This window comes from Centroberyx gerrardi, chromosome 14 (genome assembly GCF_048128805.1).
Source record: "Centroberyx gerrardi isolate f3 chromosome 14, fCenGer3.hap1.cur.20231027, whole genome shotgun sequence".
Taxonomy (NCBI): domain Eukaryota; kingdom Metazoa; phylum Chordata; class Actinopteri; order Beryciformes; family Berycidae; genus Centroberyx; species Centroberyx gerrardi.
In genome coordinates, this window is record NC_136010.1 from 25,168,668 (window position 1) to 25,185,786 (window position 17,119).

The 17,119-nt window shown below is 43.3% G+C and overlaps 1 protein-coding gene across 1 annotated transcript in view; it reads left to right on the plus strand.

Moving 5' to 3' along the window:
* Positions 1–17,119, plus strand: part of plxnb1a (plexin b1a) — a 30,882-nt gene that overhangs the window by 13,168 nt on the left and 595 nt on the right. Inside the window, exons 13-36 of the mRNA XM_071899389.2 lie at positions 704–797; positions 908–1,077; positions 1,232–1,383; positions 1,526–1,631; positions 2,417–2,553; positions 2,829–3,002; positions 3,480–3,711; positions 4,689–4,931; positions 5,460–5,636; positions 5,796–5,944; positions 6,665–6,765; positions 7,273–7,490; positions 7,846–8,024; positions 8,140–8,206; positions 9,053–9,199; positions 9,691–9,865; positions 10,112–10,215; positions 10,357–10,441; positions 10,792–10,964; positions 11,271–11,431; positions 14,583–14,730; positions 15,352–15,416; positions 16,093–16,168; positions 16,398–16,472. Of these exons, the coding sequence (XP_071755490.2) occupies positions 704–797; positions 908–1,077; positions 1,232–1,383; positions 1,526–1,631; positions 2,417–2,553; positions 2,829–3,002; positions 3,480–3,711; positions 4,689–4,931; positions 5,460–5,636; positions 5,796–5,944; positions 6,665–6,765; positions 7,273–7,490; positions 7,846–8,024; positions 8,140–8,206; positions 9,053–9,199; positions 9,691–9,865; positions 10,112–10,215; positions 10,357–10,441; positions 10,792–10,964; positions 11,271–11,431; positions 14,583–14,730; positions 15,352–15,416; positions 16,093–16,168; positions 16,398–16,472 (3,408 nt within the window). The remainder of the gene's footprint in view (positions 1–703; positions 798–907; positions 1,078–1,231; positions 1,384–1,525; positions 1,632–2,416; positions 2,554–2,828; positions 3,003–3,479; positions 3,712–4,688; positions 4,932–5,459; positions 5,637–5,795; positions 5,945–6,664; positions 6,766–7,272; positions 7,491–7,845; positions 8,025–8,139; positions 8,207–9,052; positions 9,200–9,690; positions 9,866–10,111; positions 10,216–10,356; positions 10,442–10,791; positions 10,965–11,270; positions 11,432–14,582; positions 14,731–15,351; positions 15,417–16,092; positions 16,169–16,397; positions 16,473–17,119) is intronic.

Sequence of the window (17,119 nt, forward strand, 5' to 3'; positions counted from 1 at the left end):
TCCTTTTCCTTGGATTTCCTGTTGATGCAGTTTGAGTTTCTCTTTTCTTTGTCTGTTCAGCCATGGTGGCTATCACTGCTCATGCTAACTACCCAGTTCTTCTTCTGTTTATTCCAAACAAAACCCATCACTTCCTCTAAGCCAGATGATTTTTCCCAGGAAAGAGCTACCAGACACCGGGTGTTTAGAACAGCAAATGTGAAAGCTTTCATGAACTGGATATAGATTGAATCACTACTGTGTGATAGAGAATCATTTATTTATATGAAAGCGACACTTCTTATTTTAAGTATTAATTTGCCTGATTGACAACTTCGCTGATACTACCTGAATCATCCTGATGCAGTAAAACCACCTATCTGGAACTCTAAGGGGATTAGAGCAAATGCTTAACAAATACCATTTGACACTGGTCTGATTAACAATGACCAAAAAATCTATCAACAGACAAACAAGGGCCACAACCAACACCAATAAACCAGTGGCACGTTACATTTCAAAATCAATGAACTGCTGTTTCTCAATAATGTACCTTTGTGTTTGCATGAGTGCGTCTCATTACCTCTCAGATAATATGACACGTAACGACTGGTTTGAACATGGCTTCGCATAATATTTTCTCATAAACCATATCGCATGTAGTGGAGTAGAATCTTTGAAAATAGCAAAGTGGTTTATACTGTTTTTACTGTTTTTGTTTCAGTATGCCTATTCTGCCTCGATGGAGGAATACCAAGCCATGATCAACGTGAGACGAAAAAACAACTTCCTCATCGACAGCGCTGAGGATCTGTATGGTGGGGATGGTTATTAGTGTGTATGTGTGTGTGTGTGTGTCTCTTTGTTTGTTAGAGACCAGTGTGATCTCATCTCTGACTTCCTCACCCTCCTCTCCCCCTGGCTGCAGTGACTCTGTTCAACTGTTCGGTGGGACGGTCGGACTGCAGCCGATGTCGTACGGCCGACCCGAAGTACGGCTGCGTTTGGTGTGGCGGCGCCGCTAGCTCTCGCTGTGTGTATCAGGACTCCTGCACCGATGAGATCAAACACACCTGTCCTGCACCTGTCATTCACTTTGTAAGACCTTTTGTTTTTTTAAACACTTTATGAGAGATTTATTTGGGGTTCTTTGACGGAGGAAAAAGGGAATGAGGAGAATGACTGACACCCATTTTTAAAATCAATGTTTTTTTTTTCTGTTTTCCAACCCGCTGCTTGTCCTCTGCTTCAGTTGGACCCGGTGTCCGGTCCTGTAGAGGGGGGGACAGTAGTGACCATCTCAGGCTCTAACCTTGGCCAGAGGGCTGAAGACATCCAGAACTCGGTCACCGTTGCCGGGGTTCCCTGCAGTGTCATCCACAGCAGATATGAAGTCTCCTCAAGGCAAGTACAAGGCACAATACACCCGAACTGCAAAAGCGACTGCAAGTAACTAAATACTAAGGCATAGAACTGCTTGTAAAGTGGCAACTGAACCCTTTTCCATCTTTTATAATCGTGTCAATTCTGTGTCTTTCTCTTCTAGGATAGTGTGTGAGACCACAGGCAGTGGAGGAGAGAAGAGCGGTCAGGCGTCGGTCAAAGTGAGGGGAGGAGGACACGGGCTGTCAGCTCAGACCTTCAGCTTCCAGGTAAATGCAGCAACAACGACTACAACCTGTCAACATTCCTGCCTTGGTACTGCAGGATTTTACAACAACGCAGAGGCACTGAAACAAGCAAAAGTGGGACATCTCTAGGGCATTTTCACACCTAGTTTGTGTAGAGCAGTCAGTTATTTTGAACCCTGGATTGTTTCCCCCTTAGTTAAGCTCCTTTAGGTCTATGACAACACTGCGATTGAAAGCGATTGCAGCAGAGCGTGCTGAGAGGGAAGCCTCAGTATTATAACGAATCCTGAAGTGCTTCATTTGGAGAACATGATCCGACTACGATCTGACAAAGCCGCAGGAAGCGCTGTGAATTATGGGTTAAACAGTCCACAAATGCGGAAAGTCCTTTCCCACAGCACATTTCTGACCAATGAAGGAAATGACGGCTCCCACATTGCGTTTGTTGATAAATGACGGTCCGCTTGAAATTTTGCTGAGTGAAACATAACCAAACCGATGCAATGCAATAAAGCAGCAACTCATCCCCTGGTTCACATCAAAGCAAAAGGTCCATAGGCTTGATAACGACCTTAATTAATTGCCCCAGTTGCTACAAGTGAAAGACAAATTAATTAACTGAGTTTTGCAAGCCAGCTATCAGTGAACATTCCAGTGTTTCCCAGAGTGCACCACCGTCAGCGAAGCTCTTTTATCTCCTCAATTTATCGCTCGCTTGGTATCGGATTATTGATTATCCATCTTTTCTGTCCTCTTGCGCATCTTCACCTCCCCCCTCCTCCTCCTCCGTGTCTCTCCATCCCCAGGACCCCTTCCTGAGCAGCATCTTCCCCCAGAGAGGGCCCAAGGCGGGGGGCTCGGCTCTCAGCATCAGAGGCCAGAGACTGAGGACAGGACACCCCAGTGAAGTCAGCGTCCTGATCGGGGGAGTGCCATGTCTTGTGTAGGTGTCTCCAAATTACCATGAATTATGTTCCTGGTTTACACCTCTTCAGTATCAGTCATGACATAAAGGGTAAAAAGAAAAACTTGCTATTCATAGGGTCCAAAAAACAGTGCATTTGGTCAAAAATAGAGAAATGAAAGACAATAAAACCAAATTTTCTCTTGCCTTATCAAAAACTCTGCTTCTCTTTTTAGTGTTTTCCCGCAAAGATCCTTGTTCTCATATGACTGTTGTGTGGTTTAAAGTTGTTTTTTTCCACCTCCTTGGTCCAGGCGAAGCATCCAGGAGGATCAGATCAGCTGTCTGACCGGCGGCAGCAACAGGACAGGGGAACACGGCATCACTGTGCGGTTTGGTGGGGCAGAGCGCCACCTGCAGGGGGTGGTGTATCATTACACCCCCAACCCCAACATCACCGTGGCTGCTCCGTCCAAAAGCTTCCTCAGGTGGGCGTCAATCACAGTAGAGCCATCTGAAGCTGCTCAAATAGATTTTCATTTATTTTATATGTGAAATATAAAATTATGATAAATTCCTATGGTTACTGGGTGTCTAATAAATAATAATAAAAAATATTTAAAAAAGGAATTCCTACACTGCTCCTTTAGTACAAGAACATCACAGTACTACCTTATTTGTATGGGATTTCTAAAAATCTCATGCATTGTGATTGCAATGTGTTCTACCATTGAAATATTAGTAATAATAATAATACCTTTTGTGTATAGCACTTTTCTAAAAAAGCTGACCAACAGGCCAATCTACCAAAAATGTGGTGTATTCCTTTAAAGTAAATTGTGAAACTGATAAGAGACAGATAACCAGAGAAGTGATGTCCCTACCACACTTTATTAATGTTGCACATACTTACCTCCTTGTATTCTATACTTGAATGTATTCTCTCCCTCCACTCTTCTCCCCAGGGGAGGCAGAATCATCAGAGTGTCTGGTCAGAACCTGGATGTGGTCCAGGAGCCGAAGATCAGAGTCACCCTCAGTCCTCCTGACACTCTTCCTCCCAGGAAGAGAAGGAGCGCCGGGCGGAGGAGTGGCGGAAACCTGAACAGAGGGCAAGATCACCAGGGTCCGCCGAAGAGATGGAGGAGGGTCCCGGAGCCGGACTGCCCCGAGGGCACGCTCTGTGATGTCAAACAGGTACGTGCATGTCCTCTCCAGCATAGATAGATAGAGAGAGAGAGAGAGATGCACTCATCTTATAGATATACGCATTTGTGAGTTTTTTATAAACCTACCGGTATGCAATTTAGCAGCCAATACAACACAAATGGTGTTACATTTATGGAGAATTATTGGAGAATTCAAGATAATTAGTTTAGCTCCTTGTCAAGTTGCCTGTGCAAAAAATGTATATATAATAGTATCCTTTTTTTCTGTTATTGAAAAACAGCACATTCATTTGTTCTTTCTGCCATGAAATGAAGACACAGTAAATCAAATATTACAAATTTAGCATGTAACCTCTCTTTATTTCCACCCTTAATTCAAAGAAAAGTATTTCAAGCTGTTGTCTCTGCAGCAATGACTCAAATTCAGCATGCAGAGCACACAGAATGCATGTATTGCAAGTATATTTAGTTTGGTAAATAAAATCATATTCCAATTTAGGAGGCAAAACTTTGAAAATAAATTCTTTTTTTTTTTTTTCTATTTTACATTTTTTCACCTCTTGATCTATGCTTTTTATCTTTTTATATATTGAGCTAAAGAAATTATTGGAAAAGGATGAGAAATTGGATCTGCACACTATAACTTTGACTATTGGAGAGAAGATATGATCCCCGCAGTTTACGCATTAAGAAATTCTTCAGCCCTGATTCTACTTCTGTTTGAAGAAGTTAAAGGCTGAACTGCAAAGGGAAATTGACATTGTCAGAATGAGAATTGATGCAATTGAAACCGGATATTGACAAATTCTCCAACACGTTTCTTCTCTATTTTATTTAATCCTGTCATATGTATTTGCTTGACAGATCAGCTTTCTGTACCTTTTTAGAAAATCCCAGCTTACTAATGATCCCACCCCTCCTCTCTTATCCTCTCTCGCCGCTAGATAAACTTTTCCTCTACAACACAATCTCATTTTCCCTCTTGCTCTCCTCCATTTTCTCCAGGTCGAGTCTCGCTGCACGGTGAGCAGCTCCTCCCTGATCTTGTGTCCGACCCCGGCGGTGGGTCCAGAGGCCAGGAGGGCCCGGGTCAAAGTCCACTTCCTGCTGGACAGCCTCCACTTTGACTTCGGCGCCGTTGGCAGCGAGGCCTTCCGCTACGAGCCCAACCCGGTGCTCTACCCGCTGAACCAGAATGACCCCGGCAAACCGTACCACCACAAACCCGGCAGCATCATCTCCGTCGAGGTGGGTGGTGATACTGAACGCTATATATACTTTTCTTTTTTTACAGAGACTGCTCTTTCTTCTCTCTGCTCCAAGCTGTACTGTTGACCTTTTAGCCGCCGCTGGGCCGGTGTGCAGCCTCACATTCTTGATCCTAAGCCCCGGCTTAAGAGTAAAGGTGACTGGACTTTTGCCATCAGGGCCCTTAGGCTCTGGACTGACCTGCTTTAGGAGCTTAAATCACTTTTTAAGACTTATTTTTATAGACTTGCTTTTATGTGATGCCATTTTTTGACACTGTTTTATTTTTACCCTCTATTTTTATCTCTTTATCTTGTGATATCTGTATTTTTATCTTGTTTTTATTTATTTTATGAGTAAGATGTTTGCTTTTGTTTGATTGTTAAAGACCTTTGTAAACAGTTTTTTAAAAAATGATATACAAATTAATTTGTATTATTGTTGTTAATAATCAACACTTAAATTTCTGACTCAGAGAATGACTCAGACAAATAATACTGTGTGTCATTTTGTCTCTTTCCTGTCCAGGGAGAGAACCTGGACCTGGCCATCTACAAGGAGGAGGTGGTGGCTCTGATAGGGGAGGGGGTGTGTGCGGTGAAGACCCTGACCCACAACCACCTGTACTGTGAGCCGCCGGCCCAGCAGCCCTCTGTCATGGCCAACAGGAAACAGGAGGGTGTGGACAGTCTGCCTGAGTTCACAGTGAGTCAGTGTGACTGAGAAGCTGTCATTGAACTTTTACTTATTACATCGTATTGTGGTTGTATCGAATCGTATCGCGTATTGAATCGCATTGTGATAAGCATACCATCCCATCCCCACTCCTGTATAATCTAAACTGTCCATCTTTGTCCCATCCAGGTTCAGATGGGGAACCTGAACTTCTCCCTGGGCAGAGTGCAGTACGACAGCCAGGCCCAGTCCACATTTCCTCTGGAGGCCCAGGTGGGAGTCGGGGTGGGAGCCTCCATAGTGGCTCTCATTGTGCTCATCATAGTGCTCATATACAGGTGAATATGTGCTGACTGGTACACACACATGCAGTACATGACCATAGAAAGACAGACCGACACTAAGGCTACTTTCATACTGCAGGCCTTCATGCTCAAGTCTGAATTGCTGCTCATATTTCATATTTTTGGATGACTGTTCGTATCTCTTCTCGGATGTAACTCATATCTGATACCAATATGAACTGACAGATGCTGAAAACAGATGCGTGAGTAGAGTAACAATAACAAAAGATGTCACAACCGTTTTTGTACTCACACTTCTCCCACTTGTCTCATTCATTTCTCAACACATTTCGGTTCTGGTATTTGGCTTCCAATTTTGACTGAATTGAGACGTCTCTCTGAATACCAATCAAGTCTCTATTTATCTTTTTTTCCATTGTTGTGTGTTGCGTTCAAATACAAGTCACATGCCTCGGGACCCAATTTTATGCCATATATCCATGAGGTCCAGATGGGAATTGAAAAACCACGACTCCATGCAGCTTTCTTCTGTTCTCACTGATTAGAAAACATCAAATCTGTGTTACACATGCAGTTTCATGCACACAGGCTTTCATACACACACACGCTGATACAATCACACACACACACAAATACACATGCACTGTCATTTCTATCTCTTACTTTCTCCCTCTTTTCCCTGTAAGCAATAGTAAGCATAGCACTGATTCTTCTATTTCCCTAAATGTTTGTCTATCCATCACTCTTTCTCAGGAGGAAGAGCAAACAGGCCATGAGGGACTACAAGAAGGTCCAGATCCAGCTGGAGAACCTGGAGACCAGTGTGAGAGACCGCTGTAAGAAGGAGTTCACAGGTACAGTCCAGCAGCTTTTTAGTTTTTTAAAAATCAGAGCCACCCACACACTGTCCCAAAATAAGTAAAATGTCCAAACTGAGGCTTACTGATGCAAAAAAAATACGTCTATAAATTGTGCTGCAGGGCAAAATGTGCAAAAACAAACAAGGTTAGGGATTATTTAATTTGTTTTTTGCATCAGCAAGCCTCGGTTTGGGCTTTTTCTTTATTTTGGAACAGCGTGCTACTCCAAACTACTCCTACTGCTGTCTACTAACTTAAAACAATGTCAAGGTAATCAAGAATAGTGAAATTATTCTTTCTAACACACTTGCCATCTATATTCCTCCATCTGCCACCTTCTCTCCCTCACTTTTTCCCTTCTTTCTCATTCTCACTTTCCTTTCCATCCTGCTACTTCCTACCCTCTCTTCCTCATTCTCTCCCCTTACTCTCCTCTTCCTTTCTCACTGCATCTCTTCCTCACCCACTTCGTCCCCTCTCCCCTTCCCCCTCCTTCCCCAGACCTCATGACGGAGATGATGGACATGTCCAGCGATCTGGTGGGTTCGGGGATTCCCTTCCTGGAGTACCGGGCGTACGCCGAGCGCATCTTCTTCCCTGGCCACCAGGAGTCGCCGCTGAGACGAGATTTGGACGTGCCGGAGAGCCGCAGGCAGACGGTGGAGCAGGGGCTGGTTCAGCTGTCCAACCTGCTCAACAGTAAACTCTTCCTCACCAAGGTTAGGCAGCAGGGTTATGGCTGTTCTTCTGTGAATAGTCAGGAAAACCGAACAGCATTGATATCCAATGAAATAAAATCAAAACACTAGGTATATTTCCATCCAGCGAAAGTCAAATTCAGAGGAACGAATTTGGGGATAGTTTATAGTTTTAGTATAATTCAACCGTATTCATATATTTTCGAGGTGAGATCAAAAGTAATGACTTGGTTGAATTGTGCACCTTGTCAAACAGCAAATGAGGTGAAACCTTACTTTGTGAGTCACCAAAAATACACTTAAATCATGGAAGCTGCCTCTCTAACTATCTCAGACAGTTTTGACCCACATCATCTTGTCCCTGTCGTCCCCCCAGTTTATTCACACCCTGGAGGTCCAGCGGACGTTTTCCCCCAGGGACCGGGCCTATGTGGCCTCCCTGCTGACTGTGGCCCTGCATGGCAAACTGGAGTACTTCACAGACATCCTGAAGACGCTGCTCAACGATCTGGTGGAGCAGTATGTGGCCAAGAACCCCAAACTCATGCTCAGGAGGTGAGGGGGAAGTCCTTACTTACCAAGCTATCTGGGTAAACTGAAAGGATGTAGAAGGGACTTTCTTCATCCATTGATTATGTGTGTGCACATATGTGTTTGTTTGTTTTTTCAGAACTGAGTCAGTGGTTGAGAAGCTCCTGACCAATTGGATGTCCATTTGTCTGTTCACCTTTCTGAGGGTACGTAGTTCAGTATTCCGCTTCCTCTATCATAGATCGAAAATCGACATGACATGACACTGATGTAACCATCAAAGAAGTGCCGCTTTTTATAGTACATGATGCTGTACTGCTTCTATCCTGCAGTACTAATACAGGACACAGGGTGGGGGGCTTCTACAATGGCTTGGTAAATTGACTCTGGATTTGGGTTAGGGCTGTATTCCCTTCACATACACTCTTTCCATCTATATTGTTTGTCAGTGCATTGAGTATTTAAGTAAGCAATCATGGTTGCTAGTAACATCTGTAAGTAACTGCAGGAACAGCTGAAAATGAATAAATTAGTAATCCATACTCTTTCCCCCATATTTCCCACCCCTATACAGTCTACTTAACCTGTTGAAATTGCCAGCAGCATATTACTGCTTTATTGTTTTACTGTTTTCATTATTTCGCTTGCATCATTGCTTATTCTCTATTCTGTTTGTGTACTTATATTCTATTTGTCTTTTTTCCCTGCTCAATCTTATTACTTTGCTGCTGCAAAGACCTAATTTCCCCCCAGGGATCAATAATGTTTAATCTTATGTAATACACACTAATGATAGTCCTGTTATGTTAGAAGCTGTTTCAGCCAGAACTTTGGGGATGAAAACGTCTCTGAATCTGTATTTAGAACATGTGACACAAAAACTCTCCATTGAAAACAAAACAAATGAAAAGCTTTTGGCCACGGTGGCTACCTCAACAGGAGGGTGGTCCCACCCGGCTGTTCAAAAGTAGTCAGGACACCCAGTGTGTGACTCTTCATTAAATTCTGTTGTGTTAGGATATAATTGACCCGCCATATTTATGCTTGGGTAGGAATCAGCAGGGGAGTCGTTCTACATGCTGTTCAGAGCCATAAAGCACCAGGTGGACAAGGGACCTGTGGACGCTGTGACAGGAAAAGCCAAGTACACTCTGAACGACAACCGGCTGCTACGAGAGGACGTGGAGTACCGCACACTGGTTAGAACGCACACCGATGTGTAATAACAACGCCGCACACACATATTGGTGTCACTGTCACAGGGAAAATCTCATATCTCCTGCTTGTTTCCCTTTTTTTGACATGAACTGAGAGTACACTTTGTTTATTATGTGTCATGATTGTAGGATCTAGGACGGCAATCTGAAATAACCCAGTGTACATCTTGAAAATGAGGCTGATTTTCTCTAAAAAAGCTGACTTTTTCATTTTTTCAAAACTAAAACTAGAGAATTGAGAAAACGAGCCAATGGGCAACAAATTGAGACTGAAATATTATACTCAATTTTCCATTTTTCTGTTTTCAATTTTGAATTAGAAAGTGAAACTGACAGGTGTTTCCATGATGGCATTTATTTAGAATATAATGCTCTTAGGTCAAGTTCAAGTCATGCACACAAACTCACCTTCTGCACAGTGTGTGTACTAAAACATTTCTACCAGTAACCAGCCCTTCTATGCATCCACCCAGACCCTGAATGTCCTGACGCCGGCTGTAGGGGCCAGCGGCGCTGCCACCACCCAGACGGTGCCAGCCAAGGTCCTGGACTGTGACACCATCACCCAGGTGAAGGAGAAACTTCTGGAACAAACCTGGAAGGGAACCTCTTTCTCCCAGAGGCCACACATTGACTCGTTACACCTCGGTAAGTCCGTTTTGTTTCACACAAGTTCATGCATATAGTATTTCCACAATGGTAGCCAGGGAAGACACCATCTTCATGCATTAATCCTGCAGCTATCCTGCATTAGTACTGCAGACAGGAAAAAGTAGGACTTCTATAATGGCAACACTTGTCTGCAACATTTTGCTGATACTGACACTGAATCTGTATCCTGGTAAGATATAGGATGTAGTTAAATATATACGTTTTTATTTTTTTTCTCTCCAGAGTGGCGTGCGGGTGTTGCAGGTCACCTCATCCTATCAGATGAGGACCTGACATCAGTAGTACAAGGCTCCTGGAAGCGCCTCAATACACTACAACACTACAAGGTCAGTGCATCACACACACATCTGCTGGCAGCCTAGCATGAAGGCCAGTGAAATTAGCCTAGATGCAATTCTGCAGCATAAAATACATGCGTTTAAAGCAGTGTTCCCTAGTGGAAGTTGTGATACATTTGTGCTGTGCAGGTCCCTGATGGAGCAACAGTCGCCCTGGTTCCCAGGAACACCAAACATCACCTCCATGACAGCCATGATTACATGCCTGGAGAGAGTGAGTCTCATACACTTTATGTGGCTTACACATGTGTGCTTATGCAGATGCATGTCCAAATTTAACTATTAACCAATGTTGATCCATGCAGATCGACATTAGCAGCTGGACAGAGTCTAAATCACCAGGAGATGTCACTGTTTCACTGTGTATATCCCTTACACTGGATGAGACGATGTGTGACACTTTTTAATGTAAACATATCCATGGGGCCATCTATTAATCCACTACAGGAGATTAACATTGAGAATTTATGTTGGCAGCCGAAAAATCAAGTGTGTCTGCAGCTTACTGATACTCCTCACAGCTGTCTTTAGACCCTGATCTGACTGCGCGTCTCCCCCTAACAGAGACCCCTATGCTGGACGACGGGGAGGAGGGAGGCGTGAGGCTTTGGCATCTGGTGAAAGCCAGCGAGGAGGCCGAGCTGCCCAAGCACAGGAGAGGCAGTCTGAGGGAGAGAGGGGGGGAGAGGGCCAAGGCCATCCCCGAGATCTACCTCACACGACTGCTCTCCATGAAGGTAACACACACAAGTGCACACAGCATCTAAGTGATTCAACAGCAAAAACTAAGCTGGGAATTCAAAGCAATGCCATCTCAAGCTTGTGGTACACAGACGAACAGACTCAGCCACCACAAGATTTTCCCTGCTTTGGCCCTCTTTGAACAAAATCACATGCACTGTCACACAGGAAAAACAAACTCACAGCATCATCCACAGATACACACAGAGGCACACACTGGCCATCTAGGTATTGGCAGGCTACAGCAATTCTTGCCATGTGCAAATAGACAAATGTGTAAAAGTCTTTGTCTGCTGTCTCAGGGCACGCTGCAGAAGTTTGTGGACGATCTGTTCACAGCGATCCTCAGCACCAGCCGCCCCGTCCCCCTGGCTGTCAAGTACTTCTTCGACATGTTGGATGAGCAGGCTCTGCAGCACAACATCACAGACCCTGAGACCATTCACATCTGGAAGACCAACAGGTAAACTGGCCAGCAGCACCTGGCACGATGTTTGGGTGTTCTGTCTCCACCGGTTCTTGAAGCTACGGGCTGGAAGCCAAAATGGGTCGCAGGCCAACTTCTGGTGGGCCGCCATATGACAGCAGTTTATATGGGATTCGGTCCCAAGGATGAAGAACCTCCGGTTTCGACTGCAAACATGCCCATACAGAACATATGGATGACGGGACTTTGTTTCAGAAAATCATAAACAAGCTACACTCTAAAGACAAGGGGTTCACCAGAGGTTCTTCTTAGAGTTTCTCACAAAAAATATCTGGAAGTACAACCAGAGTGTGACACTGGTTCTGTTTTTGCAGTCTCAATATATAATCAGGAAATTATTGGCTTACCTGTTTGACTCGCTGTGGTGTTTAGGAGCTGCTTTGCAAGTCGGACGGTGAGCACTGGGTCTTTCTCCTCGTTTGAACTGCAGATGACCAAAGTTGGTCGTTCAAATCCGTTTTATTGTATTTTAATTTACCGCCCCCCTGGCTCAAATAGTTCTTTTATGTCTGAATTCAGTGATTTTTTATCGTCTATCATTAGGCTGGACAGAATTATTATGGTTGGTGATTTTAATATTCACGTTGATGACAATACAAGCAGTTTTGCTGCTGATTTTCTTAATGTCACTGAGTCTTTAAATTTTATTCAACATGTGTCTGGTCCCACGCACATTAGGGGTCATACCTTGGACCTTGTTTTTACGCTTGGTTTAAATATTGATTCTATTTCCTCTGAGGAGCTGCATGTTACTGATCATGAATGTGTTTTGTTCAACCTGTCTTTTAATTTAGATTATCTGCCCTGTAAACGAGTAAATTGCTCTCGCATCTTAAATCGCCTCTCAGCAGAGAAATTTTCTGCAGCTTTTGACCCAAGCGCAGTGCGATCTTCTCACGCTGACGTTGATTGTCTGGTCCACTCCTTTAATGTGCATTGCTCTTCCATTTTGGATGAAGTGGCTCCTCGCAAAACTCGACTTGTTCCCTCCATCAGTTCATCCCCCTGGTTAAACGACACTATTCGTTGTTTCAGGCGTAAATGTCGGAGGGTGGAGCGACTGTGGAAATCCACCAAGCTCCAAGTTCACCGTATCTATTGTAAAGACCTTTTAACTGAATTTAACAATATGGTTAAGGATGCGAGGGCTTCTTACTTTGCTAACCTAATATCCTCCAGTAAACGAAATCCTAAAGTCCTATTTGACACTATCAACAACATTGTCACTCCTGCACCCCCTGATGTGCCTGTATTTTCAAATGAGGATTGCAGTAACTTTCTCTCCTTCTTTGTGGATAAGGTTAGAGATGTTAGGGCAAGCATCATCCCCTCTTCCACTCCCCTTTCCGTCTGCCCAACTCGGCCGTCAATTTTGAACTGCTTCTCTCCCATTTCCCTGCAAGACCTCATTGATCTGGTGGGCAGTATGAAAACGTCTTCAAGCCCCTTAGATATCTTACCAACGTCTATGTTTAAAAATGTACTTAGGTCTATTGGTCCGTGCCTGGTGTCTATTATTAATAGCTCCCTGCAATCTGGTTGTGTCCCATCTTATTTTAAACATGCAGTTGTTCAGCCTCTCCTAAAAAAAACTAACCTTGATCCATCCCTGCCCAAAAACTATAGGCCTATATCCAAGTTGCCTTTTATTTCAAAAATTTTAGAAAAAGTTGTTGCCAAACAGCTCACTGCTGTTCTGAATGCACACAACATTCTTGACAAATTCCAGTCTGGTTTCCGTCAGAAGCATTCCACTGAAACAGCTCTTCTCAGAGTCTCCAATGACATCATGATGTCTTCTGATGTGGGTGAATGCTCTGTTTTGGTGCTGCTGGATCTTAGCGCAGCTTTCGATACTGTAGATCACTGCATTCTGATCGAAAGGCTTAGGCAGTGGGTGGGTGTCTCTGGGAGCGCCCTGGACTGGTTCTCCTCCTATCTCTTGGATAGGAGTTTTTCTGTGTCGGTTGGTCCCTACATGTTTGCAACTGCTGCCCTGTCCTGCGGTGTGCCCCAGGGTTCTGTTTTGGGTCCTATCTTATTTGCTTTATATATGCTTCCCCTAGGACTGATTATTGGCAAATTTAAAGGTGTTTCTTATCACTGCTACGCTGATGATATTCAGCTGTACATCTCTTTTAAGCCAGATAAGACTGACAAACTGTCTGTTTTGCACGATTGTCTGAGTGCCATTAAGGACTGGATGGCCAACAACTTTCTACAGCTTAATGCAGACAAGACTGAGGTTCTTATTATTGCTTCAGACAGTATCGTTTCCAAGGTTGCGCAGTGTATTGGGTCCCTTTCCTCAACTGTACGGTCTAACCTTAGAAATCTTGGTGTTATTTTTGATCAGGCTATGTACTTTGATCAACATATTAAGTCATTGTCCCGTACATGTTTTTTCCATCTTAGAAACATTGCCAAACTCAAGTCTGTTGTGTCACAAGCTGAGTTGGAGATGATTATTCATGCCTTTATATCATCCCGCCTGGACTACTGTAATTCCCTTTTCACCTGCCTCAGTAAGTCATCTCTGGATCGTCTACAAATGGTCCAGAACGCTGCTGCAAGGCTGTTGACCAGGTCCAGCAGGACGTCTCACATCACTCCCATCTTAGCTTCCTTACATTGGCTTCCCATCAAGTTTAGGATTCAATTTAAGGTTCTTGTAATCACATATAGAGCCCTGCATGGTCAGGCACCTGTGTACATCTGCGACCTACTCCATCCCTACATTACCAGCAGGTCACTTAGGTCTTCTGACCAGGGCTTACTGGTCGTCCCTCGCTCCAGACTCAAAACAAAAGGTGATCGAGCCTTTGAAATTGTAGCACCTAAACTATGGAACGCTCTTCCACTGGACTTAAGATCTGCGGTCTCTGTTGACACTTTTAAAAAGCAGCTGAAGACTCATCTGTTCAGACTGGCCTTTGTCTAGCCTCTTGTGTCTGTATTTCTGTGTGTTTTTTATGTCCTTTGTTTTTATGTTTTATTGTTTCTTACTATTTGATGGTCTTATTTTAACTATTTTACTCCTGTGAAGCACTTTGTGACTTCGTTCTGTGAAAGGTGCTATATAAATAAACTTTACTTACTTTATTCGTTCCCTTGTCTTCCCAACCAGTTTACCACTGCGGTTCTGGATCAATATCCTGAAGAACCCGCAGTTCATCTTTGACGTTCAGGCCTCGGACCATGTGGACGCCGTGCTGTCTGTCATTGCCCAGACCTTTATGGACTCCTGCACTATCGCTGACCACAAACTGGGACGGGTGAGCTGATCACACTAAGACACTTACACCCCATACTATATTATAGGAAGAGTACTATACTACTATTACACTACGATAAAACAAACTAAACCAAAAACTCTACTCCGGCTCTATAGTATTAAATTGCATTCATTACAGTACTACAGTACAGTAATATGATCCTGCATATAATATCGTTTCAATTCATTATAGGAATAAAAAGCGGAATGTAGGCTACTGTAGAGAAGTGGTTTGGATAAGGGGATGACAATGAGAGTGTATTGTCTAGTAAAAGGATTTAATTAACATATCTAACAGTGACAATGCCAGAGACTTTGAGAATTAAAGGACTTCAAAAGTAGAGATAGAAAAACTGAGTCGAAAGAAAGATATGAGATACAAAGGACTGTTTGTATCCATGAAGTTATCGCAGGACATTGATCTACATTCATTTGCAGTTCTCTGTTTCAGAGTTTGTAAACCCAAATGAAAGATAAATCATCCCATAGCAGGACCCCGCCTCATTACAATAGTCCTACTTTCACCATGTGATGACCCACCAGTAATGAGCCCACAAGTTTTATTTCTACCTGGTTTATGTGCTTCTGAGGACGCAATTTTCCATCTGTCCTCCCTCCGCAGGACTCTCCTATCAACAAGTTGCTGTACGCCAGAGACATCCCGCGCTACAAACAGATGGTGGAGAGGTGAGAATATGGCAGCCGGTCTCCCCACTGACCCTGGGCATAAAACACACTCTGGCAAAGCAGAGCGGAGGGGAGGTGGGGGTGGGGGGGTGGGGGGGACGGAGAGGCTGAGGCCCGGGACAATCTGTTAGTGCCAGACAGAGGGCAGACGAAGCCTGCAAGGCTTCCATGCATGGATGGTCTGACAGCAGACTGTGCTACACTTAACACTGTCTGCTACACGTTAAACCCTGTAGATTACACTGTTTTTTTATGTAAAAATACACCCGTCTTATCAGTCTAAATCACAAAGTGGAGCTGCAAGAGAGAAGAGCGCCCCATCCACACTAACTGACATGCTGTAGATTCTCCCTATTTGCCCAAATTTACCCTAAATTCTGGTGTAAGGACGATTATCACAGTTTAAAGCATCACAGACCGGCCGGGTTGGTAAACAGTTTACTGACCTCACCTTACAGGATTTCTGGGTTTTGAAGTTTGCTGCCATTTGGAGCCGCCAATGTACAAAGTTGCCTAGCTTTAAATAATATATTAAAATAATAAAACAGTTGAATAGAATGGACAGATTTCACTGATTCCATTTCGACATTGATGCCGTACAGCTTTCTCTGAACCTCTCTCTGTCTGTCTTCTCTCTCCTCTCTGCTTCTCCCTCCCTCTCCTCCTCTCCCTCCAGGTACTACGCAGACATCCGTCAGACCATCTCCGCCAGTGACCAGGAGATGAACTCGGCTCTGGCAGAACTCTCCCGTGTACGTTACCCACTTTCTTTTTTCCTGTTTTCAAAACAACTTTTGAGGCCAGAAACTTGAGGTTGAACACTTGAAATATTTGAGATACTTGAAGTTTCCGACCCGGCGGCGGGCGGCGAACAAGCTAAATCCGGTGTTTGAAATGAAAAATGAATGCCGACCAATGCAGTTTTTAACAGTTACCCCCCTCCCCACCACTCTCTATTTCTATCCCACTTTCCCTATATAGAATTATGCTGGAGAGGTCAACTATCTTGTGGCCCTGCATGAGCTGTACAAGTACATCAACAAATACTACGATCAGGTAAGCATCATTGAAATTCATATAAACGTGCAGTATGAATGAATGGGTATATGCTGGTTGGGTTGCCATCATATGTTGTGCTGTGATGGAAATACATCTTATGCTTCAATATGCTTGGAAAATCCATCAAATCCATGAGACATGCTGTACTATTCAATCCCTCTATACTATTACTTTTAAAAATAAAATATTTAAGAATACTGTAAATATGTATGGAAGTCCAGATTGGACTTTATTCAATTGAAATCATTAAATCGAATTGCAAATTCATTTCCGATATTTGTATACAATGCACACATATATATATATATATATATATACATATATACATATATATACAATTTTAATTGTAATTGGCACATTGAGATTTCATTTTATTTTTGTCCTAAATAATGCATTTTCATTTTCATTTTGGCAGTAATAATGCATTTTCCAACATGTAAATGAACATGAAAATTGGATTATTTAACTTTAATTTTGCTGTACATTATGCACACATGTATGGGAAATGAAATTGCAATTAGATTTAATGATTTCAATTTAATGTCACATCTGGACTTCCACACATATGGTATCACATTTGGTAAATATGAATCTGTAATACATGTCTGATATACACATAGAGTATTGAATGCCCCTCGGTTTCC